General features: G+C 25.4%; 2 protein-coding genes across 3 annotated transcripts; both read right to left on the bottom strand.

The window, feature by feature from the left end:
- Positions 1-2,276: 2,276 nt before the first annotated feature.
- Positions 2,277-5,177, bottom strand: LOC101492432 (protein BOBBER 1). Its single transcript, XM_004498460.4, has 6 exons — positions 4,698-5,177; positions 3,547-3,719; positions 3,383-3,431; positions 3,037-3,203; positions 2,683-2,766; positions 2,277-2,578 (listed from the first exon to the last, which is right to left on the bottom strand). The coding sequence occupies exons 1-6, from the start codon at positions 5,089-5,091 to the stop codon at positions 2,540-2,542; spliced, it is 906 nt and encodes a 301-aa protein (XP_004498517.1). The 5' UTR covers positions 5,092-5,177; the 3' UTR covers positions 2,277-2,539.
- A 2,634-nt stretch (positions 5,178-7,811) lies between these two features.
- LOC101492088 (wax ester synthase/diacylglycerol acyltransferase 11-like) lies at positions 7,812-16,536 on the bottom strand. 2 transcript variants are annotated; one of them, XM_073367948.1, is made up of 9 exons: positions 16,325-16,536; positions 15,542-15,711; positions 14,626-14,830; positions 10,977-11,549; positions 10,553-10,622; positions 10,237-10,349; positions 9,172-9,381; positions 8,473-8,610; positions 7,812-8,194 (listed from the first exon to the last, which is right to left on the bottom strand). In XM_073367948.1, exons 2-9 carry the CDS (start codon positions 15,583-15,585, stop codon positions 8,030-8,032), a joined length of 1,518 nt encoding a protein of 505 aa, XP_073224049.1. In that variant the 5' UTR covers positions 15,586-15,711; positions 16,325-16,536; the 3' UTR covers positions 7,812-8,029. The 2 variants fall into 2 exon arrangements, with proteins under 2 accessions (XP_073224049.1, XP_012570634.1); XM_012715180.3 differs by lacking the exon at positions 15,542-15,711.
- Between the last annotated feature and the right edge of the window lie 9,915 nt (positions 16,537-26,451).

The following is a 26,451-nucleotide window of genomic DNA, read 5'->3' as shown; positions in this document are numbered from 1 at the left end:
TTGTATAAAAAAGGATAACATTGTTGAAATTTTAAAACATAAAATATCAAATTGTTACTTAAAGTTAAAATAAAGGACCAATTCGAAAAGAAAAAAAAAATAAAGGACTAAAACGTTATTTGAAATTAAGTTAAGGGATCACAGATGTAATTTAGCCTTGAAAATATTATGTTGTATTGGAACATTTTATCGTTTTATTAACACATACACATCTTAAATAATAATATTAATTCCTTAAATATATTGTCTACTTGTTACTATTTTTTCTAAATAAAAATTATTAAAATTTTATTTGCAATCTCCTATATTAAAAGATAAATTAAATAGTGTTTTGATTTAATTTCTATCAAAAAAGGTATAAAAAAGTTGATATTTAAATAATTATTTATGAGATATCTTTTATTTAACCGCTAATGTTAGTAATTAATATCATTAATATTATTAATATTGAAAATAAAAAATAATTTACGCTGTCTTTATCACTTTACTCTCTAATTCTTCACGGTTGAAAATGCGAATTGAAATGAACGATGCTAGGGAGGCAACAATAATCTCGTTCTTCAAACGTTGATTTTGGTCCTGATGTAAGTTAGGGCTAAATTAATATAATAATTATAGGAATTCATTTGATTTGTCAAACAGAAGATTGTACTTGAATCCACTGCAACTATTGTACATGCAGCAGCACCTAGGGAAAAAATTTATGGCAGTTCACCATAGCCACTAGTTTATCATCATAACTTCAAAAACTTCTTCTCAATTGCATCAATTTCTCGATAACATTAAATTATTTTGAGAAAACGACTAGTTGGATATGTGTTGTAAGACTTCACATCGAAATTAAATTTGGTTACAAACCTAATTTCAAACCGTATCATTAAACCTAAAACTAAAACTTTATTTGAAAAAGTGGTTTAAGTTTATTACCCAATTAATATGATATTAGTTATGTATCTATTAAAAGCATTCATTAATTGTTTTTTCACATCTATTAAATATATGTATATATATATATATAGTAAATTTAATGTTTTCATTTATATAGTGATGTTCCTAAACTAACATTAAATATATCTAACTTAATTTTTTATATTTATTGAAAAATTAATAGGGTGCTTTTCAAAAGGAATCGTTCTACTGGTCCACATTACTTGCTACTTGAATCTCATTGTTAAAATTTATAAAGAAAGACATTGTTGTTACAATGAGTGTGTTTATTGCGACTTATTTTTATATTTTTTTAAATGGTATTTTATATAAATTCCCAAAAAAATTATTTTACAACTATTTTAAAAGCAAAAAAAATCAATTACAATGAAGCAATAAATAAATAAATTCAATAACTTTTCTACTTCTATTTAAAAAATTTAACAAATTTACTTCAAGAAATAAATCTCTAAATAATTAAATATTAAAGTCACTTGTATCATATCATCTTTTGAAAACAATTTATCGATAAAATTTTATTAACTGATAAAATTTTATTATCTTAAAATAAAATTAATGAGTTATTGCCATTGCACATTACTAATTATTGATAAATTAATACATTAAAAATTTAAACTTAATAAAAAATTAATTTACGTTGTAATAATATTAATATGATATCAATATATTAATATTCAATATATCACATCACAATCTTTAATTAAAAAAATTACATATTAATTATTTTATTAATTATTTTACGATTTCAAAAATATACTCTAATATTTACAAAATTCAGAGAATTAAATATTCAATATTTCACATCATAATTTTTAGTTATAAAAATTAAATATAAACTCTTTTGTTAATTATTTTGCAATTTCAAAAATATATTTTAATATTTACAAGTTCATTAGCATTTACAAATTCACAAAATCCAGAGTTGATTTGAATCAGTATCATAAGTATCTCAAAAATTATGCTGTGTAAACTTTTTAAAGTGAAAGTGCATAGCAATTGAACTAGGTCAACCCACCAACTGAAACTACAATCATTTGCCTAAAACATACACGATAAGTCTACAACACCATATCATGCATATGTTCAATAATTACATCTAGAGTTAAGAACTGTATTTGACTACAAACTAGTTTAGACTTCTACTTCATATTAAACCCCTTCAATTTTAGTTACACAAATGTACGCAATACATTTTTTATTTGGTCTAGCAATAAGATTTTTTTTATTTTTTACTATCGTTATTTTATTTTATTTTTGCACAGGAATATATAAACCATCGTTTGATAATTCAATTGGAAAGCAACTTTTTTTTGCTATTACTCAAACCATGATATGAAACTCTAAATTAAATTTAAATACTAAGCCAATGTGATTTTACCAAACATGTTTTTCAAGAAAACCCAATTTAGAGAGGTAACATCCCAAAAGTTATGGAAGGTTGGACCGGAAAACTAGGTCTAAACATGTACTCTAAAAATCATCTTCAATTAAAAGCTATTTTAAAAGAGAGGTAATATTTTCAGCACAAACATTGAAGATAACTTTAGTGTGCACTCAATCAAAAAGACTACACCAAAATCATAGCACCACTCTAAGATAATTTCGCCCTCGAGAAGTCCATCTCAGGATGCTGCAATACATAAAATTTTAATTGTTAGCAAATTTTCAAGCAGTTCGGAAAAGGCCCAAATATTGAGAAGGATGAGAAAATCCGAACAGCAATCATAAGTTCACCTGGCTCATAAATTTCTTCATCAGTTCCTGTTTCTGGAGCTCCTCACTTGTAGGAAGGCCCATAGACTTCTGCCTCTGATCAAACTGTTGAACAGTACATGATAACATTAAACCAACTAGCGAAAAAAATCCTTAAATCCATAACAATGCTATCAATGTTGTCTGTCTCAAGTTTATTAAACAGGACTCCAATAGTTTCATCAAACTCATTGAGTTTCGTCAACAAATTCAATAAGTTGTCTCTACTATACTCACTTAGTGCAACAGGATCTAACAAAATAAAAACAATGACAGATAAAAGGAACAATTTGCATATTATATAAGTAATTGAAATAACTAAAATCAACCATTTACCATCATTTTTTCAACAGTCTGTCGAGTCTCTGGATCGAGGTCAGCAAGTTTGCTGTTCTCAGGTTCAACTTTTTGGGTGTTAATTTCAGGATCACCCTTTACCAGAGATTTCCACCACTCCATTTGATCATGCTTGGTCAAGAGAATAGAAAGTGTACTCTGATCCTCTGCAAAGAAAAGGTTACAAAGTAATTAGTAACACACAAACAAGACAATGTTATGATCAGAAGAATGCCAACAAGAATTTTCACACAAATATTTAAAAGTATCAATTCCGTTGTGGTGCTAATGAATTATGATCACTTAAAAAAGGATTTTCCACAGACGCAATTTAGTAGTCATATACCTATGCTCCAATAACATTCATCAGGCTTGATAGATCGATATAGCTCCCCCTGGAAATTTGAAAAACATGAATCAGCAATTACATCATAAAAACTTCAAACGAAATAAAAATGCCACAGAGAGAATTCATTCAACAGTAATTTCTATAACTTAGTACAAGCTTACATCAATAATTGGTGGCTGGCCTTTGATTCCAACTTTAAGATGGTTCTTCTTTATCTCACAGATAACAAACCTTGATTTTGTTCCAGTTGGGACCGGAACATTCACATTAAGCTCTTGCAGAGTTTGAGTCCAGGAATATTTCTCCAGATCCATACCATTACCCTTGTTTGGAGCTGTCAATTCATTGAAGAAAGACACAGAAATAGAGGAGTAAATTTTTAAAACAAAATAAATCTTGAGATAGATATAATTCATTACAGTTTTAGTGTTATAATTTGTAACTATTCCATTAGCTAATGAAAAGTCAAATGAAATAGAACGGAAATGAAAACAAAACTGTAAAATAATTCATCCTTAGCATGATTTTACAAAATAAAGAACAAAACTGATTCCACCCAACATCATCAAATTAAAGGTGGGAAATACTATAACATTGGTGTTAAAAGTCTTTTGGTGGTCCTGATATACAACGTGTTATTACTTACAGTTCTCCCAAAATTCCCCCACAAATTCCCCCGAAAACTGATTTCAAAGCCATGGCTCATATCAACAAGGGAATGGGTACAGATCCAATTCATTGATAATGGTGGTATAGCCATAGTGTTGCGACTATAGTCATGTGGGAGACTCACTTGATAAGAGATTCTTGGAAAATTAAAGTGTGTGTGGGTTTATCTCACATTAACCAAAAAAAAAAAAAAAGACTAAATGATAGATATATAAAAGAAACAACCCATATACTCAATGAGTTAAATTTTGGGTGGACATTCGGTGCACCGATCTCTGGTCATTATCCCGATGTCTATGATTCTCCATTAAAATAAAAACCATGAACTTTATAAAAAAAATCAGCATTTTCGGCTAAAGAATCAATATCACAATTCATTATTATCAAGTAACCTCCAAATCCGTTCCTGACATTGTAAGACGCTCTCAAATCAGTGCTTGAGATTACAAATATCACGAGTGCTTCAATTTTTCCACAAGGCACAATTGCAATCATTCATAAAAAACAAAAAACATTCTAAAACACTCCACAACACACCATTTCCACAATGCACATTACAATAATTAAAACACTTTCAATAAAATAAATTAAAAAAACTAGGGCATAGAATAAAATCAAATTGAAAAATTCATAACTCTCTTACCAGCTAAGCCACTTTCACCATCCTTCTTCTCATCTTCCTTCGATTCTACCTCCTTATCTTTCTTCGCCGCCGCATTCACCGCCTTCTCCTCCTTCAATTTCTTTTCAGCCTTCGCCTTCGCTTCGGCAACAACCTTCGCCTTCTCAGCAGCAACAATCTTAGCTTTCTTTACCTTCGCAGCGCGAAAAGCGGACACCACCTCCTTCTCAGAAAAATCCTTATCGAGAAAATCACTTTCCTTAGCGACGAAGTCGAACACCTTTTCAAGAAACGCGTTCGGATTTGATGAATCGAAGGTGGAAGCAAAAGGAATAGGCTTAGAGGGTTTAGGTTGGGAAGAAGAAGTTGGTTTGTTTGTTTGGTCTTCGTCTTGAAAATCGGAGATAATCGCCATGGATGAATTTGTTAGAGATTTTGGTTAAAGATCGAAAGAAATGAAATTTGAAATGAAAAAGATCGAAAGAGTTAGAAAGTAAATAAGGTGTGGGTACGATGTGGAAAATTCTAGAGAGAAGGTCTCTTTTTGGGCCTAATTTTCCGAAGCCCAAGCCCGGTCCAAAATTAATTTAGCATGTCGGTCGAGTAATTAGAATCTGAGTATAAGCATGCTTCGTTCTAGCAAATTTTTTTTTTAATTGGCAGAATTTATTAGACTAACTGTATTTATTGTTTAATTTATTTTTAATGGTGAGAATTAATTTATTCTTACATTGCAATATTTTTTATGGGTGCAATATATTGTAGTATTTATTACTGGTTAAAAAATGTAACATGATTTAGAATATTTGTAACGAATTAATTAAGGCAATCATAAATTTAAAAGAAATATTTTGAAAAGTGACAAAATAATCTTAAAATTGTATTGTATTCAAGAACAGAGATATCACTAATACTATGGGCTAATTTGTAAGGAAAAGGTTCAAAAATAATTTATTTGCTTTAGATGGTGGTTGTTTTTGTTTCTATTTTGTAATTTTTATTATATGTGAAATCACTTTATATGTAAATCATTAATTTTAGTTTTTAAAACATGTCTTCATTTATCATAGTTCAAATAACAAAATTCGATATTGTTAACTTGGACGTTTTGTATTCAGGACCTCGCAGATGTGTCAGTTAATTATGGAGGAATTTATCATTTCTTTTAAGATAAAATAAAAAATAAAAACATTCATTTTATGTAATACTAAAAATACTATTTCAAAAAAATATCATGCCATACTAGATTGGGTTGAAGTAAATATACTATGTCAGATCAGATAAATAAAATAAAGTTGTGGTACCGGATAATCACAAAATTAGCAAGATCATATAAAACTAGAAAAACATTCATCGTCAAATCATATTTGATCAACATTTGATAAAAATTTGAAGAATATTTTATTTGAAGAATTTACAAACGTAATTTGAACAAAAATAAAACAAAATCAATCCAAAAAGTTTACAAACTCAATCAAAACAAAATAGAAATATAATCAATTTGAAGAATTTACATACTCAATCTGAACAAGATACAATTCAGAATTAAACAATGACTAAATTGAAGTTCAAACTTTCACTATAAGTAGACACTCAATAATGAAGGAGTAAAGTATCGAAAAGCTGAAAAGAGTAGAAAAACTCAAGCTCAAAGTTCTCAATTCATCTTAGAGTTCAAAAAGAGAAACGCTTATTCAATTTAGAAATATTTTCTGAGTGTTCTTTTTTTAGAGTGTGAGAGTTATTATTATTATTATTAGTATCAGCTTTGTTAGAAGCAACTACTCAAGTTCTAATATTTTGTATCCAACTTGATATTGGTTTAGTTCATTCTTTAATCTAGGATTGTTAGGAGAAGACTTGACTTGTAGGGTAAAGGTGGTTAGTTCCTCAAAGTCTAGGGTTGTTAGGCTATTTGGGAAGACTAACTTGTAGGGTCAGGTGCTTTGTAATCAAATGTATTTGAATTAGCGGATTAAAGTCTTCTGAATGAGGGGACTGGATGTAGCAAAGTTAATGGTGAACTAGGATAAAACTATGTGTCAAATTATTTATGCTTTTGTTGTTTGTTGCCTATGAATTCGATTGCTTCTACTCCAAGTAATTCACAAAAACCAATCAGCCTTCACCAAATTAGCAAAAAGTTATCAACTTTGTTAAACACAATTCAACCTCCTTCTCGTGTTTGCACCTTCAAACCAATCACACTAAATCAGACCAAATCAAATCAAATTGAATCATATCATACCATGCCAAATCAAATCATGTTGGGTCAGATGGAATCAGAACTAATCAAACCAAATTGGACTAGATGATTCGAACCAAATTTGACTAAATCATATCAGGCCGGTTTGAACCAAATTCGGTCAAACTAAATCAAACATGATTGAACAAGACTAATCAAATATGAACGAGGCCAACTAAACCAAACTAAATCGAACAAAACCAAATCATATTAGAATGAACCAAATTGAACCATATCCAACCATTCAACTTCTTCTTACCATAGTCACACATTATTCCTCTCTGTGTTTAACATACATACTTTGTAGTTTCTTATTATTAAGTGTGAATTAATTAGTATCACAACTAGAGACAGTTAAAAATAGATTTGAACAATTAAGGACAAATCAAATGACACGAAATCAGATCAATTAATCAAGTAGAATATAATTGAACCATATTGACTAAACTAGATCGAGTCAAACCATATCGGACCAATCTAGACCAACATAAGCCATATCAACCCTAATTAGAGAAAACCAAAACAAATTGAACTAGATTAAATTGGACCAAGTTGAATTTGACCATATGAAACCAAATTGAAACAAACCAAATGTGACCAATCCAAACTAGATTGGACATGTTGAACAACCATCTCTAGCACTTCTATCACACCTCCTAACACCACAAGCCAGAGCAATATGAGAAGCTAGAAGATAGCAACAAGTTAGAGATCTTTGCATCCATTAAATTTCATTTACATAATAGGGTACCATGAATTATTAATGGAAGAGATTAGATGGATGACTGAAATGAAGGATAACAAATCATTAACTTGTTTCTATAGACACAATATTTATTCAATTAGACTCTTTACTTAATCGATTACCAAGAAGAAAAACAAAATGAAACTAACACAAATACAACTTAATTGATTAAATTCATTACTTAATCGATTAAAAAAACTTTCTAATCGATCAATGATTGTATTGTAGAAATCTAGAGACTCCTAGATTATCATATATTAATATCTAAACATCAAAACATGTAATATTTATCACATACGACAAGTAAAACATAAAATTAAAATTTGGGTGTTGCAGTTGATATAGAAATTATTTAATGTTAAATTATATCAACAATGTGCCTTTTTTTTTAACAAAAGCATCACATATGAGTTTGAGTGATTCTTCTAAATCATCACATAGGAGGTAAGGATTTGGAATGATGCTTGGATCCACTGCTAGAGAAATAGTCATTTTGTTAGCGTAACTTTGAAAATGAATAGTGAGTGCCTGCAAAAAATAAATAAAAAGGATTTAATTTAATGACCTCCTACAAATATTAAATTAGATCTAAAATTATTGAATAAGGATTATATCATTTACATTATCTAATTTCACCGAATCAAAATTAAAATATTTTTCAAAAAATTAAATTTAAAATATAAACTCAAAATATGAATCATTCCATTCATCCAAGTATAAATCATTTCCTACTCTTATCAAAATATAAATCACTTCCTATTCACACCCCCAAATATAATAGTGATTGTTAGAAATTTAATACTTACATGTGGGTGTCCATATACACTTGGAGCAATGAATGCAACAGGATGTCCATAGAAGCTAATTTCTTCCACTGGACCAAGTACATTAGAAAAGGCCATAGTAGTGTGAAAGAGTGCTCTTTTTGTTATGGCACCAACAACCTGTATTTGAGTCCAAAATGTAAAAATATACTTTGGAAGATTAAAAATACAAGAATGATCATCTGCGTGAGTTCTTTGGTGCACCATTTTTATAACTTGTCTACCGTGGATCAATACTTATAGATCATTGAAAATTTAAACAATGGTTAATAACAAATTTCGTAAATAATAGCTCGTGACTCTTCTTATCTTTATAAATAACATTGCTATTTAATTTATATCGACTTAATATACAATAGTTATTTTGTCTTTTTTATTTTAATCAAAATGGTATTGTTTAAGTCACTATCTTAATCACAAAAATAAAAATGACAATTCAAATTTATTTCTAAGAGACAACGTGTTCGTTAAAATTTTAAATATCTTTTAAAACCGGTACATAATAAACCATGATTTATATTAGAATTTGTCTACAAATAATACCTACTAATACTAACACTACCTTGAGAGTAATTTAACATGAAGATACATATCTCTTTTACTAGTTTTAGCTAATAAAATCAATATTTAGTTAGAAAGTGAAATTAGAAAATCTAGAGATAAATTATTGTGAATGTATACCTTAACTCCAAATAAATTGAGTACCAATTTTGCAAAGGCATAAGAGCAAATAGCTTCCAATGAGTGTTTTTTCTTGTCAATTGTGGCCTTAGCTTGACGAACATATTCCAATGGATCTTCATGTAAAGCAATGTTGAAAGGGAAGATTATATATCCCATATGGTTACCCCATTTGGCTTTTCCTTTCTCAGCCATCATATCTGCTAGATCCTAATTAAAATTATGTATGAGTTTTTTTTTGTTGTTGTTGAAAAGAACACACACACACACACACATATATTTATATATATGTAAGTTAATTAAGCACAAACAATGATTCATTACATCTAACTAATTTTTTCTATAAACAATATTAATCATAAGAAAGGTAGAAGGCATATAAAATGGAAACCAACAAATTTGCAACAAATAAAAGAAAAGAACTCACAACACACTATCTAACGCTCTCAATTATTCCATGAAACTATTTTAGGTTGGTCTTATTCACTATATAATGAAATCTACTTAAATTTCAATCAATAATAATAATAAAAAAGTGTTTGAATAATGTAGGAGAAATTTTCTCAAAAAGAAAAAACTTAATATTCTAGTTATGAAAAATTATTCTTATGTGTATGATTAATTAATTCCACTCTTCGTCGAATTTGTTGAAAAATTGGTCGTACTAAATGGCAAAGCTCTCACTTTAGATTTCGTATACAAAAAATCAAGTAAATTAGATATGTATGGACAAATACATTGGTTTTGAATATGTAGTTTCTATATCTTATATCTTAGATGTAGAGTAAATTAGATGTATGGACAAATTTATTTTCCTTCACCATAGTTCCTATCCTTTAAGAATATTTTATTGGATTTTAGTATAGTCTCCTCAAGAATTTATATGTTTTTCATTTTATTTTATTTCTAATAATACTTTAGAGCGGCAAACTGTGATTAATTTATGGTATAAATATAGTCAAAATGTCAAATTAATAAATTATGTTTTTGCATTCTATTTTTGCATAAAAAATGTATAGTAATATAAATATGTAAAAGGGTATTAAATTTAAAATTCAAATTTACCTGGATTCCAGGAATAGGTCTAATGTTAACAAGAATTGATGCCCTCAAACGAATGTTCTTAGGGACACTTCTTTGTCTCTGTTTTGCACCACCATCATTTGCATCTTCCACACCTATTATATTAGAGGATATATAACATAGTTTACAAATCATTAACAAAAACAATTAGGTTGTATTCCTTTTGTTTCTATTTTTTTTTACAAATGATTAATTTACAACATAATGATAGTTTTAGTAAATAAGAATAATATAAATAATAATAACAACAACAATTAAGTTTAAGAAAAGTTGAATTAGAATAAAAACAAAAACTTACTAGTGTATTCTCGATTCAAATAGCGGGTGAGACCAGCTTGTGTCAACCCCAGTAAAACGTCATTGATGGTCTAGTTAATCAACATTTATCAAAGTCAAACACACACAATAATAAAAAAAAAAGACCTCAATAATTACAAAAATAAAAAATACATCCTCAATTTTTTTTAAAAGAAAAATTTTTGTGTAGTAGTAATTTTGTAGTAGAATTCTTATATATGAAACACTACCACATGCTCAAACATATATCAATAGCCCAACCAAATTTGACACCTGTACAGACATGTCTTCCATATGAATTATTTAGATAAGTAGTTAATAAGACATATCAATTTTTCAATTACTATTTTTCATTACGAAAGATATATTTAATTATAGAATTATAATTTATCAATAGAAATAAATAAGAAGCAAAATTAAATTACCGTTTTCATTCCATCTTTAACGAGTTTGATGTCATCTAAACTAACCGTGCGATACACAAATCGCTTGGTATTGAGTTCAACTCCATGAGCACCTTTTAAGGGAGTATGTGTATCCTTAAAGAACAAAATGGTTAAAACAAGCATGAACACATCCACCATAGTGTTCCAAATCAAAGTCAACCCCCACCAAATCATACCCAACCAAAACAATAAGTAGTTTGACTTTGAGCTAGAGTCAACTCTCTTGTAACCTCTAGGCAGTGTTGGCAATGCATTAGGGTCAGAGGTTTTGCGAGTGGCTGCAAGGAGAAGTGATATAAGAGAGGCACCATCTCCAATAGAATGGTGGATTCGAAATATTCCAATTGCTTCTGAATCTGAGGTTTTGATGTTGATGAGGTGAAGTTCCCAAAGTGGCTTTGATAAGTCTAGTGGTGTTTTGGTAAAATTAGAAATGTAGTCTTCAATAAATCTATCTGGGAACTCTATTTTGGAATCTAGTTTAGGAACTATTATATGATTGTCTAAGTCAATTGTTGTTGGTGTCCATCTACTTTTCCTTCCCTTCTTAACCTAATATCCAAAACAACAAAATTGAAAAACATCACCATGTGAGAAACATATAAACTACAAAATAAGATCAATGTTTTTCTCGACTCTTTAATATACAACCCTTAACAAAATGTCAAAAGGATAGACTCAATAGATATTTGTAGGATATCTCATGTCAATGTCAATGTCGAATATAGAAGGATCAAATTACATCCGAAAAATTACACTAAAAATCCAACATTACACTAAAAATTACACACATTCAATAACATTGTGGCAAATAAATATATATATACAAATAAATATATATATACAAATTTGTAATTGATCTCTTTATATATATATATATATATATATATATATATATATATATTGAATTTAATTTTTATATATTGTCCGAGTAAATAGTTTTTATACTGTCAGTCAATCACAACCGTTAAATTATTAAAAATATTTGACTTTTACCAAAATTATTTCTAAAGTAATTAATCCCTATGAATAATTGTGATATTATGACAATGTATAACAATTAAACTCATGTATATTTATCATAATCTAAAATATTTGATATCATTAAGATACAATAAGATTAACATCATATTAAACAATTTTTATATATATATATTGAATTTAATTTTTATATATTGTCCGAGTAAATAGTTTTTATACTGTCAGTCAATCACAACCGTTAAATTATTAAAAATATTTGACTTTTACCAAAATTATTTCTAAAGTAATTAATCCCTATGAATAATTGTGATATTATGACAATGTATAACAATTAAACTCATGTATATTTATCATAATCTAAAATATTTGATATCATTAAGATACAATAAGATTAACATCATATTAAACAATTTTATATTAATATAAAATAATTTAATTGCAGTTTTGACCCCTTTATTTTTATCAATTTACGAAATTGGTCCATCTATTTTAAAAGTAAAAAACTTTGACCCCTTCCTCAAATTTTATAACTAAAAAATGACGATTTGACATATTTTAAATCATGTGAAATACAATTATATAATATAGAACCATCTAATTACATTAATTATTCATATATTATTAATTAAATTATAAATATAAAAAAATTATGAAGTTGAAAGTTAAGTATTACTTGTTTTATTCTAATTTTATGGGTGTTTACTTTGCCATTTTTTAGTTAAAAAAATTAGAGAAATAATAAAAAACATTAATTTTTAAAATAAAGAAACTAATTTTGTGAATCACTAAAACTGCAATTATGCCCATAAAATTCTATAGATATAATACATGTGATAGTAACTTTCAAAATCAGTTTTTTTTAAAGAATTGAAGAAGAATAATTTATTATTAATAAAATTACATTATTAATCATTTTACATATCTCATATGAGACTGAACTTCATCCTTTACAACTATATAGACAAATTTTTACAATTGAATTACCACACACAAAATCGGATCTATATATGAGTAATTGAGGGCTGCTGCCCCCACCCACTTGTTTTTAATTTCATGTTGTTAATAATTGAACATTTAATCCTTTGCACCTAAACAATTTCTTGCACCCACTAAATGAAATTTTAGATCATGAAAGGAGTTTTTCTACAACAAGTTTTTTTCTTTTTTTTTAAGAATTAACTATGCAGTTATATGAATATGACTTTTTGAATAATTGTCTAGTCACATCTTAGAAAGATATATTTTAATAGAGTTTTAGAAATAAAAATTCTAGAACTCTTTCAAAATACAAAAATATCTAGAGAGCAATTATAATTTTTAAATATTAATGTATCTTCAATTTTTCGAATATACAATAGTATAGTTATTCTAGTCTGTAATGTGTTTACATAATGATAATAAAGTAATCATTTTATTGTAAAAAAAATCGATGTAATTTTTATAAATATTGATAGTAAATAATTTGATCCTACTATCTAAATTTTATGAATCTCCTGAATCTGTCCCTCGCGAAAATTATTGAACAATATTACAATACTCAAATATTACATTAGTTTAATTTCTTCTATATCTACTTACATATATACCTATCTCAATAAATATATACAAATTTCTAAATAATCTTTTTGTAAATTTGACACAACTTTCTAAATAACTTAGATGTTTATGATCTGTAATTTAATATAGGCTAAATAAGATCAGCGATCCATTAACTTAATTTCAGTTAACGATTTGCTTCTTTATTTTAATTTAAAGTGACAATTTGATATTTTATATTTTAAAATATCAATAATGTTATCTATATTTTTTTTTTACAAAAATTCAAAATTTTCAAACAAAACCCATAAAATTAATTATCATCTTCAATATAATACAAATTTCATTAAATTTCATAACTTAAATCTTTAAATAAACTCATATTTTTATTCTTTATTTGATGAATTTGATGTTGTTGAAGATGAAAATATGAGTTTATTTGAATATTTAAGTCATGCATTTAATGAAATTTGCATTATATTGAAGATGATAATTAATTTTATGGATGTTATTCGAAAATTTTGATGATTTTTTTCAAAAAAAATGTTAACATTGTTGACATTTTAAAACATAAAAGATCAAATTGTCACTTAAAATTAAAATAAATGATCAAGTCAGGAAGAAAAAAAAAGATAAAAGACGAAAACGTTAACTAAAATTAAGTTAAGAGATCGCATATGCTATTTAGTCTTTAATATATATTCATAGTTTAAGAATCATATTATTTTGTTAAATTATAGACATTAGATGTATTTATTGAGAACTTTTTGTTTAACAATTAAATTAATGAATTTTATTTTTTTACTTTAGATATAGTAAATATGAAATTTTCACACACAAATGTAAAATTTTGTTCAACTTGAAACATGATATCTAATATAATAATATTAACATTTATCTATTATATTAGAAATTAATGACGAGATTAATGAAATTTATCTTCCACATAAATGATTATATTAAGGTTGACATATATAGTAAAATTATAATGTCACACTCTTGCTATAAAAAAATTTATTATGTCACTCTTGATTATAAAGCATGGTTTTTTTAAAAAAAAATGATAAAATGAAAGTACAATAAAGAAAGGGTTGTATAGTGTGTGACTTACCAGCTTGCTGGTGAACCTAGGATGCTTAAGCAGAGTTTGAGATAAACCTTGTTTAATGACTTGAGGATTGATGTTTGTTTTGCAACCAATTATGGCAATCACATAACAATTAAATGATGGTGAATGGAACAACCGTGCAGCTGGACTCAGCTCTTCACCTTCTCTTGAAGATGATGATGCCATGTTAATTTCCATATACACAATCCTATGGAACCACCAAAGCAAGATATATATATTAATATGTTTGCCCAAAATTAATGATTTTCTTTAATATATATATTGGTGGATGGAGGATTAGAATATAGATGAGTGATATGAAAGAAGATTGGAGTTGACCTATATATAGGGACACCTATTTTGCGTTTTTAAATAATTGATGTGGGTGGGTGGGTAAATAGCGTTGTTGAAATTAATGCATATTCTTTGCTTATAAATCCATCATTTTATTTTTATCAATTTATAAAATTAATATTTTTATTTTAATATTTATAATATTTTTAATTTAAAATAGAGAGATATAACATACTTTAATATTCATGAAATTATTTTATTTTAAAAAATTATTTAATTAATAATATATAAATAATTAATATATTAAATTAATTTTATATCATTAAATTATATGTTACATCATTTAAAATATGTTAAATTATAATTTTTTAGTTTAAATATATATATATATATATATAAAAAATTAAAACTGTTGACTTTTAAAATAAGATGAGTAATTTTATAAATTAGTGTAAATAAAAGATCAAAATTATAATTAAAAAAAATAATATACATTATAAAATATTCGACAATCAATTGTGAACAAAAATAGATGCATCAATCTATATGTATTGATTTTTAAAAAAAATAATAATTAAAGTTGAGCTATTAAAATGTAATAAAGTTGAAGTTTCTAGAACAGAACCTTGAAACTCTTGTGGTGGTGAAAGTATTTTGGCAGGGGTGCATATTAGTGAGTCCCTCTCGATTACAAGAAACCGTTGTGGTCCTTAATTGGAAAGTTGGCCTAATGCTCCTTTAGATATTTGAATATTTCTATATGAGATTTTTGCTTGGAAGTTGTTGTTATGGTATCTATAATTGAGAAAGTTAGACAAAAAATTCTTCTTGGAAAAGCCGCAATCTATTTATGAACTGTCATAATATTGTTATTGATTTATTTTCTTTCTTTTTTCAAGACTTGGTCAAGTACCATTTCTCATATTCAATTTCTTTGAAAATCATTTTGTGATGCTTATTATTTTCATTCTTGTGTGCCTTTATTGTGTTTGTATTGATGTAAATTATGAATTTTCCTTGACACATATTGTGCTTAGAACATTTGTCTTTTAATATATTCTTGTTAACTTCTTCAAAAATATATCTTATTTGAGTGATTTGTCTCTTCATAGCAAGAATATATAAAAATAAATTTATTCTTTTAAAAGTATCCCCAACCAAAAGCTATAATCTTTATAACTATAGAGATTATTCAAAGGTTAATCTCTCTTAACAAATATTTTTTCATATATATATTAATCAGAAATCAAACTATATTTAAGGAGCTCAATAATAACGATAACACACTATATAGATTAAATAAAAGTAATTTGAATCATATGTTTAACTAAAAAATAGAGTGATTTTAAAACTAACAATCATATGTTAAAAAATACAATTTGAAAAGGGAGAGGTTGAAAGAAGAAACCTGAAAAATAAAGCACCAATTGAAGCCTTTGTTTAGGATGAAGGACAAGAAATAAGCATGAGAGAAATTGTTAATATATCCATGAAACTTGATTGATCCTTCTCTCTGTTTTGTTAGTTATTACTCTGTCTTGTGGTGTGAGGGAGAGTTTGCTTTCTTCGTTGGGATGCAAAAGAGGGTCATTCATCTTTGACAATATGTATCACAAAAAATAGAGATTTAATTTAATATTTGACAACGATGCTCCTTTAATATTATTATTTGGGACCATGTGCTAGAAGGACACATAATAAAGGTTAGAATATGTGCCAATTGCTGTTGGATTTCTTTAATCTATCCTTTTTTTCTTTAACTTTCCATTACAAGGAGAATAGTTCTCATCATTCGAAGTTTCATTGACATATGAATAAATTATAATAAAAAATTTAATTTTAATTATTTTAATAATTTATCTTTAACTGAAATTTATTAATTATATAATTTAGTTATTTAGTTTTTTTTATGTCATTTTAGTAGTTGAGACACTTTATTCTTGGAGTAGTTTTGACTTCTCTTACTATATCTATATCATGTGTTTTGAGTAATCTTCCTTAATTTTAAATATATTTTATAATTTTGTTTTTTAAAAAAATTAGTTAATTTTTATTTTATTTTTTATCTAAAAAATAAAGAGACCAAAATTTCACATATTAAATACAAAGAATAAAACATATCTTAAATTTAAATTTACACTCTAACATATCAAATATCATCGATGTAATTATGGAAATTATATTTATAAAATTTGATTTTTATTTTTTTTAATCACGCATCTCCATAAATATGTCACTCTAGTTAGATCATTATCAATCAAATGATAACAAAATAATTGTTTCCAAATGCAAAAAACAGAAATCACTATTTACGTTTAGTCATTGTTATAATGTAGTGGGTACATGTTTTTAGTTTTTCTAAACTTCTATTATCTCGAATTTAGATGACGTATATTCTGAATAGAGGATGAAAATAAATTTAGAAAATAAGTACTATTATAGATTTGATTCTACTATTAAGAATTAAAAATTACTACCACTTATATAGTCACTATTGAAAATCACTAATTTGAACTTGTTTATCAACCAACTTTCATATGTGGACCACAAAATAATTAATTAATTTCAATATTAAATTAATATATTTTTATACTTGAAAGATTAATTAATCATTTTAGGTAGGATCTATTTATTGAATTAAGTAATTGTACCCACGTTTGGTTGATATCGGTATAAAAAAGATAGGTACAGTTATTTAAAGGATTGGTCAACTAGAAAAAAAAATTATTAATAATCAATAAATGATTGTGAGTGTAAAAAAATTTAGCATCCATCCACTTATACTTTATGTAATTATTTTTGGAGGTATTCTAAGAATTGATATAACAAAATAATATAATAAGATATAATTAGAATGATGATACGTACAATATTAATTGTATACCGATAATATATATAGTAAATCATATATATATATAGTAAATCATAATAGGATATTTTATTTAACTATCTAAAGTATGTTTGATAAGTAAAATAAAAAGAGATTAATAACTATGTCCTCAATAACTATTATTATTTTTTAATTAAGGTATATTCTTGCTGGTATAGGAAAAATCTCATTATTTAAAAGGTTTTGAAAATATTTTTTCTTTTCAATGAATGAAGCAAAGAATAAAGACTATTCTTGAAGTAATGTATACAAATATTTGATATGAGCCTCTAAATAAATATTAAATTACATTTCAAATTAATGTACGATTAGGATAACTTGGAAGAAGAAAAATCACAATGAGAAATGACCCAAAATCAAATCCCATAGCAAGAACAATGAACAATAATAATTTATTTCTTTAAAAAAAACAAAGAACAATGAAGAGCAAATATTGGTTTATTGGTTCGAGGTAGGACAGAGACATTTATGCTGTAAGCAATGACAGAATGAGAAAAGTTTCTTCATAGGTGTCAAAGATTTAATGGATAAAATTTACATGAAGGTGCTGCAAAATAATTTTACATAAAAAATATTAAAAAAATTGGGGGTGACAATGGACCACCTAGGCCCCCCCCTTTTGCCTTATTTTTGTAACTTAATTGTGTTATTTTTTGAAGCTTCGGAGTGATTGTTTCAAGTTTTCTAAATTTATTTATGAAAATTAGTTTTCAACGAGGAATATATGGATGAGAAATATATTTTTATGTAATTGTTTTATAAAAAAATTATTAATATTTATAAAGTTAGAAGCGTGATAGAATTTGAATCACAAGAAAATTAGAAGGGTGATAGAATTTGAATCATTTTATGTTAATGAATTTTTTTTAAAAATTCGATAAATTATACAAAACGCTAAGAAGAGGAGAAATCAAATTAAGTACAAACTTAAAGGAAATAGAATTACAAATGTAACATTCAGATCTAATTCGTTTTTTAAGAAAACAGAAATCTTAAATTAAAAAATATACGATTTGATTAGTTAATTGTATATATTTTTTTTACAACATTCTAACTAAATCAACGATAAAATAAAAAAAATATATATATTTAATGGTCCATAGACCTCTAAACAATAAGTCTTTTAACATTATAGATCGAGATTTAATTTAATTCAATTTAATTTAATTCAATTTATGTCCCGCTATAAATTCTAAATTTATTAGATTGAACTTTTTATAATATTCTAAACATTTTTACAAAAAATGATTAAAAAATATATATTGTTGTTTCAATAGTGACTTACATAATAACTTTGTATAAATTAAAATATGTGTTCTTTTTATATAGGGGCTGAAAACATAATCTCACAATTTTATAGATATTAAAAATTTATTTAACTCTTCAAATTAATATTTAGATTAACTAAAAAAATTATTATTGAACAATATTGCCTACATATAGAATACAATGGACAAACATAATCTTTTATCCATAATAAAACATAATCCCATAAGCATTTGTTGAACACAAGACATGTCCTATACTAAGCATTTGTTGAATTATATAATACACATTAGAAATTACCAATGTCTTGTGGAAAAAAGTAATATTTCTAATGCTGACATGAAATGTAATTAATTGCCTTTGTAATATTTCTATAGAACTTTATAGTAGAATATTTTAGATATATATCGTCTAGTAAGAACAATTCAAATAATAAAAATTTGCGGGATATTAATTTTTAAGAAAATTTTATTTTTTAATTTTCAACTTTTATTGATTTATAAAATTAAACAATAATTGAATAGTTTCTTGATGAGTCTGAAATATCTATTTTGTGATTCATAGATATCAGACATTACATGATATGTGTATTTAAATTATGTAGTCTATAGTTTGATTAAATTTATGAGGGTAGAATTATTGCAACATTTCGTGAATAAAATATGATTTAAAATATTATTTATATTTGAATTAATATTGATAAATCAATACAATTCTTTTTGTAAAAGTGTAAGTCTCATCTCTACTTTTTCTATAAATATGTCTTGTGACATATATACGTTAATGATATGATGTTATATCCCTAATGAAAAAACAATTGAGAAAGAGAAAGATCATATCATAAATTATTGACATTCAAGAGGATACAAATATATTAACCATCAATGGCTCCAGGAGGTATACATCCTAAATCCTCTATATTACTATCTATGGTGTTTTAATTCATAAAACTATATTTATAACATGCAAATTTTGTTTCATGATATGTTATAAATTCTAACATGTGATATGAGAGCATATAATTGTATGTTTATGATCCATTTAAATGAAAGTAACATATTTAGATGCAATACACGCTTTAGCGGTTTATATGTTCATGCATTGAAAATATGAAAATTTGTTTGAAATTTTGCTTGGTTATTAAACCAGTGACATATTTTTTGAAATTAATCACTATTTCATTATCAAATTTTCAAAATGATAAGATTTCCAAGAACATATGTTACATATAAAAATCCATTTTTGGAGAATTTTTTGCTTTATTCATCTAAAGCATCTATTTGTCGTAGTCACTCTATGTGTATTACTTGAAATAAAACATGGTTAATCAAAGTATTTTTTGAGAAAATGTTGAAGAGTGTAAACTACCACAATGGATTACTCATGAATATTTACATAATTTTCTATAAAAAAATTTAGATGGTTTTTTGTGTGTGAATGATTTATAATTTAATTTACCTCCAAAACATTAAGTTGTAATTTGATCTTGAGACATGATTTAATAGATATGTGTTAAATGTCAATTTTATTATTATCTACAATTTCTCCAATTCAATTATTGAATTTTAAATGTAGATGATTAAATCTCACATCAGTACAAATAAAATATATCGTAATTTTCTTATAAATACCGTTTCTCTTATTATCTTGTTGGAATTTACCCCATAATATTTCTTGGGGCATTAAGAAGAAAATGAGGTAATATATATTTTTTTTTTATAATTTATGAGGTAATATATATTTTTTATAATTTATGAGGTAATATATATTTTTTATAATTTATTTATCATTGTTCTAACACGTGTATTGAGAAGTAGTGGAGTATCTTTTGTGATGTGTAATCAATCAAAAAAATTTATAGTATTTGTATGTGACTCAAATCTAATGGTTTCATAGTCTTACCTTTATCATTGATGAGACTCTATCATTTACACACAATCTAAAAAAATTAGAGAAGAGATATCTACTTTTTTTTTTTTATACTAAATTTCTTTAAAGATTGGTTGACTTAATGATGCTCTCTTTGATTCGTACATTTGATAAAAAAAAAAACATATAATTACAATTTTAAAAGAGTACAATTTAAATGTCAAATATCACGTCGATCACAATCTTCTTTATCAATTGACATCAATTGCAGTTATTCCAAATTTAAATTTGTTTCTAAATCATTTTCAAAATAATTATTTCTCAACATTATTTGGATTAGCAATTATCATTTTTATTTCTTTTCACTACAAAATTTTTAGTTTATAACAACATTCAAAAAATGTTGTCAAAACATGAAAAAATGTTGCTAAAGAGAATAGACAACATTTTTCGGGTGTCTCATATGCGAACGTTGTCTATTACCTTTATCAATATTTTTCTCGCACTTTTGGACACACTATTTATAAATGTTGCCTAAAGTATGAAATTTCATTCCTGCATAACTAAAAAGTTGAGTTTCCTATTTATATATCTATGCTCTCTTTTTGCTCTTCTCTTTTACCTCATCTTTTGTTTATCATTCTATATATATTCTGTTTTCTTTTTTTGTTTTTTTACTTTCTATTTGAGTTATATATGACAAGTGTTCTTTATTTTTTTAAATATTTGATTTGATTTGATTTTTTTTAATTTATATTTTGGTATGTTTAATTTGATATGCTTAACATCGATCATTAGTCAACCAAAACAACACTAAATTTATCAAACCATAATTCTTTAATAAAGTTAGTATTCTTTAAAATTATTTTCGTGATTTAGCATTCACTCATGCACTTTGTTGGAATGTATTATAATAAAAAGCTAAGGAAGTAATAGAGACTAAATATAATAATAATAATAATAATAATAATAATAATAATAATAATAATAATAATAATAATAATAATAATAATAATAATAATCTAATACCATATATACATATATTTTATGTAAGAATTATATTATACTTAAAAGCCACGTAGTGATTCATTAACTAATAAAGTGAAATATATTAATTATTAATATATAATTATTTATATTAACTGTGCCTTGCATGCGTAATTTAAACTAGTAATATTAGTATAGATATAGATATTTATTCTTAAACTATTAGATGGTCACTCAATCAAAGAATATTTCAATTGTTAATGATTAATAATCTTTTGAGTCAAAAAATAAAAAATAAAAATCTTTGACTATTTAACTTAATATATTAAAGGATTATTAATTAGTGAAAACAATAATTTGACCATTTAACTTGAAGAATATTTCACTAAGTAAATATTTGACACACATGTTGTGATCAACATTTGAATTAACTATATATAGATCTAATTATTGGTTACATTAGCATAAAAATTTAATTCGACTGTTAGAAAAAATGAAATTCAAAACAGTATCATCTTTGTGGCTCATACTTTGCTTGTGCCTCATAGTTTATGGTCCTATTCCAACATTATGTAACAACTTGTATGAAATTGTATGCAATGAGGCAAAAGAAGATGCCAATAGTTGCTTGAATCTTTTAAAAACCGACGCAAGAATCATTTCAGCTAAAGATTATCTTGATCTCTCCAAGTATATCGTGGAGATGTCAATATATAAGGGAACACAAGCTCAAATGCATGTTGATAGAATGGCAGATTACTATCCTAATGATGATGCTTTTAAACAATGTGCAACACAATACATTATAACTATCAAAGCTTTTAAAAGATCATTATATGAATTGGATTTGAATCATGAAAGAGCAAAAACTGATATACAAATTGCTAGTGATGGTGTTACAAATTGTGAGAAAGCTCTTGAACAAGAAAAGGAAAGTATTCAACCAATTCATTCTCTAAACAATCAAGTTTTTTTACTTAGTGAAATTGCTTTTTTAGCTGCAAATCATCTTGCATAGAATGTATAGGCTTATCAAATCAGCCATACTAAATTGTAGGCCTAATGATTTACGATTTTTTTGGTAGACAAATAAAAAACTCAACTAGCATGTTTTTACTATATATTATCTATCTATTATCAATACATGTGGACAAATAAAAAAGTCAATTAGCATGTTTTTACTATATATAGTATCTATCTATTTATCTATTATCAATACATGTTAAAGTTTAATATGCGACCAATCATGCATTTTTACACTAAAATGTTGATAGCACATCGTTTCAAAGCTCAACCCCTAAAATGTAAATATCTCAACAAAAATCTAATGGCATTTCAATAATCATTATAATAATGCATTAACTTATATCTTTAAATTTTAATGGTTGATATCTTAATTCTCCCTCTCATATCCATTACTTTAGTCCTTAAAGACAAACAACCAAAAAATCAATAATAATTTTCTATGAACCAATAAAAATACTAATATATTATTAAAATAATTTTTTTTATTTATTTATACTTTTGAAATCTATGTTAAATACAATATATTTACGTGATGAAAATAGATTTTTTTATTTAAAAAATAACCCTTTTTTAAAAACTATTTATCAATATACTCTCTTTTCAAAATTATATATTACTTTTGCAATGACAATTTAATGTTGGGTTTTTTTTTTTAATAATGTAGAAGCCTGAAAAAGAGACTTCATACATCCATAAAAGATATATTTAAACGTCTAATGTATATAATATATACTATTCTCAGCATTTAAAATTTTATTAATTTTTACTCCCTAATTTGAAATTTATTTTTTTGAAAAATATACATACTTTAGAGTCCTTCAAACGTGTAAGGTTATAAATTCTATATTTTAGTGAATAAAAGTGGATAATTTTTTTTTGTTTTTGTTATGGATTAAAGTCATAAATATATAGGAACTAAACACATATTGAAGATATGTTACATATTTTTTTTATGAATGAATTTTAATGAATTTTAAATTTTAATGTAAATCTTTTTAGTTGAATGAATTACGTTCAAAGTTTAAACTTTTTATGAATGAATTTTAATGAATTATATTATTATATTATTTTCGTTAAGTTTAAAAAACATATGGAGTATAGTCTTTTTTATAACAGGAGATTTCTATATTTAAAATAAAATATAAATAAATAAATTAATAAATAAATAAACCGTAATTCGCCATTATAAAAGTAAACTTCCTTTAGGAAGTCTTCTTTGCAAAGACAACTTTCTACTATACTAAAAAGAGAGAATTGATTGGTATATAATTTTGATATAGAGTATATTGGTAAAAAAAAATTCAAAACATGTTTTTTTTTATAAAACAAAACCCATGAAAATAGACAAAAATAATTCAAAAGCTGAAAGTTTAATAATAAAATAATTGGTTGGAGCCCACAGATCCTTGCGGGGATGTTGAGTTAGTGGTGTTGCTTGGAAGGACCCACGAAGCTCGAGTTAGTGGTGTTGCTTGGAAGGACCCACGAAAGCCCTTGCGGGGGAGTCGATATTCCGGAATCATTACATTGGCATATAGATTAAGCAAGAAGGTCTAACTAATACGCATTAATTAAAGTGTGACTAGTGTTTTATAAAGATAACTAATACATTGTATATCTGGTTTTGGGTGAATTAACGTTATTTAAAATGTGATAGTGTATCTCCTGGTTTTGGATGAATTAACGTTGTTAAACATGTGATATAGTACTTCTATATCATATTGTTATTGTCACGGTACCTGTTGTTGGTCGTTTGGGTGAATTAATGTTATTAATTACGTAAACACTGTACTGTTATATTTTCATTGTTAGTGTATCTTTGGTGAGTTGTGATTTTAACTGTTAAATGAAGTAAATGATTTATTTATATTTTGCTATAACAACTTTGTATGCATGCATATTTTCTCTGTGTTTGTTATTTGGAGATGACCCTTACATTTGACAGGACGTCACATATAGTGTTATTTGAGCGAATAATATCACAATCAACCTAATAGGAGAAATGCGAGAAAGTACAATAGCATGCAGTTGGAGGCTCTGAGATACTTCTGTATTGGTGTTAGACTTGTTTGGTGAGTTTTTCACAAGTCCAAAGTTTGTGACCAACTAGGATTTATGTTTGGGTAGTCAAACGTCGAGAGTTTTGACTCTAGGAGTTTCTTTTGTTTAACGTATTAAATTTACTTTTAGTGATTGTAAATACTTTGATTCTTTATTTTGAAAATAAAACTAAAAAGTATTATTAATTGATTTTAGGATAGATGAGTATTTAAAAATAATCATAAATAAATAAAAGCGAATCTGTAATTTTACGTTTAAAATTTTGGTAGTTAATGTCTCGAAAAAGCGGCATGATACATAACAGGAATATTAAAATTAGACATTAAATAAGTTTTTAGTCTTTATAGAATTTTAAAATTTCATTTATAGTTTTTTTTAAAATATTATATTTTTTAATAAGTATTAAATTATCATGCAAATAGTTTTAGGGCTAAATTACATTCGTGGTCCCTTAACTTAATTTCAGATAACATTTTACTCCTTTATTTTTTTTTTCCTGATTTGATCGTTTATTTTAATTTTAAGTGACAATTTGATATTTTATGTTTTAAAATTTCAACAATGTTATCATTTTTTATACAAAAATTCAAAAAAGAATTCAAACAAAACTCATAAAATTAATTATAATCTTCAATATAATTCAAATTTCATCAAATTTGTAACGCAAATCTTCAAATAAACTTATATTTTCATACTTTATTTGATATTGTTAGTAATAAAGGACTAAATCGGAAAAAAAAAAGATAAAAGACTAAAACGTTAACTGAAATTAAGTTAAGGGACCACAGGTGATATTTAGCCTAGTTTTAGTCTCTCCTGAAATATTATCAAATATTTTTGTATGATTTTATAGCAATCATGTTTACAACATTGTAAAATGTTCTTTCACAAAAAATGAATTCAAAATTTGATTTCTATGTTCATATTTTTGCTACTTTTATTTTAATATATAAAGTTCAAAATATTAATATTTAATATTTTTTAAGTTAAAAAATTTTAAATTTATTAGATTGAACTTTTTATAATATTCTAAACATTGTTACAAAAAATAATTAAAAAATTTATATTGTTGTTTCAATAGTGACTAAAACTATTTACATAATAACTTTGTATAAATTAAAATATGTGTTCTTTTCATATAAGGGCTAAAAACATAATCTCACAATTTTATAGATATTAAAATTTTATTTAACTCTTGAAATTAATATTTAGATTAACTAAAAAAAATATAGTTTTTTTTTTGAAACCCAAACAAACAAATACAATTAAAACGAACATTATATATACAATAGAATACATTACACATGCTATTCTTTTAGCGGGTTTCTATTATAGTAGTGTTTATTATTATTATTATTATTATTATTATTATTATTATTATTATTATTATTATTATTATTATTATTATTATTATTATTATTATTATTATTATTATT

Source organism: Cicer arietinum, chromosome 4 (genome assembly GCF_000331145.2).
Source record: "Cicer arietinum cultivar CDC Frontier isolate Library 1 chromosome 4, Cicar.CDCFrontier_v2.0, whole genome shotgun sequence".
Taxonomy (NCBI): Eukaryota; Viridiplantae; Streptophyta; class Magnoliopsida; order Fabales; family Fabaceae; genus Cicer; species Cicer arietinum.
Note: the sequence above shows the minus strand (reverse complement) of the source record. Positions and strands in the feature narration are given on the sequence as shown.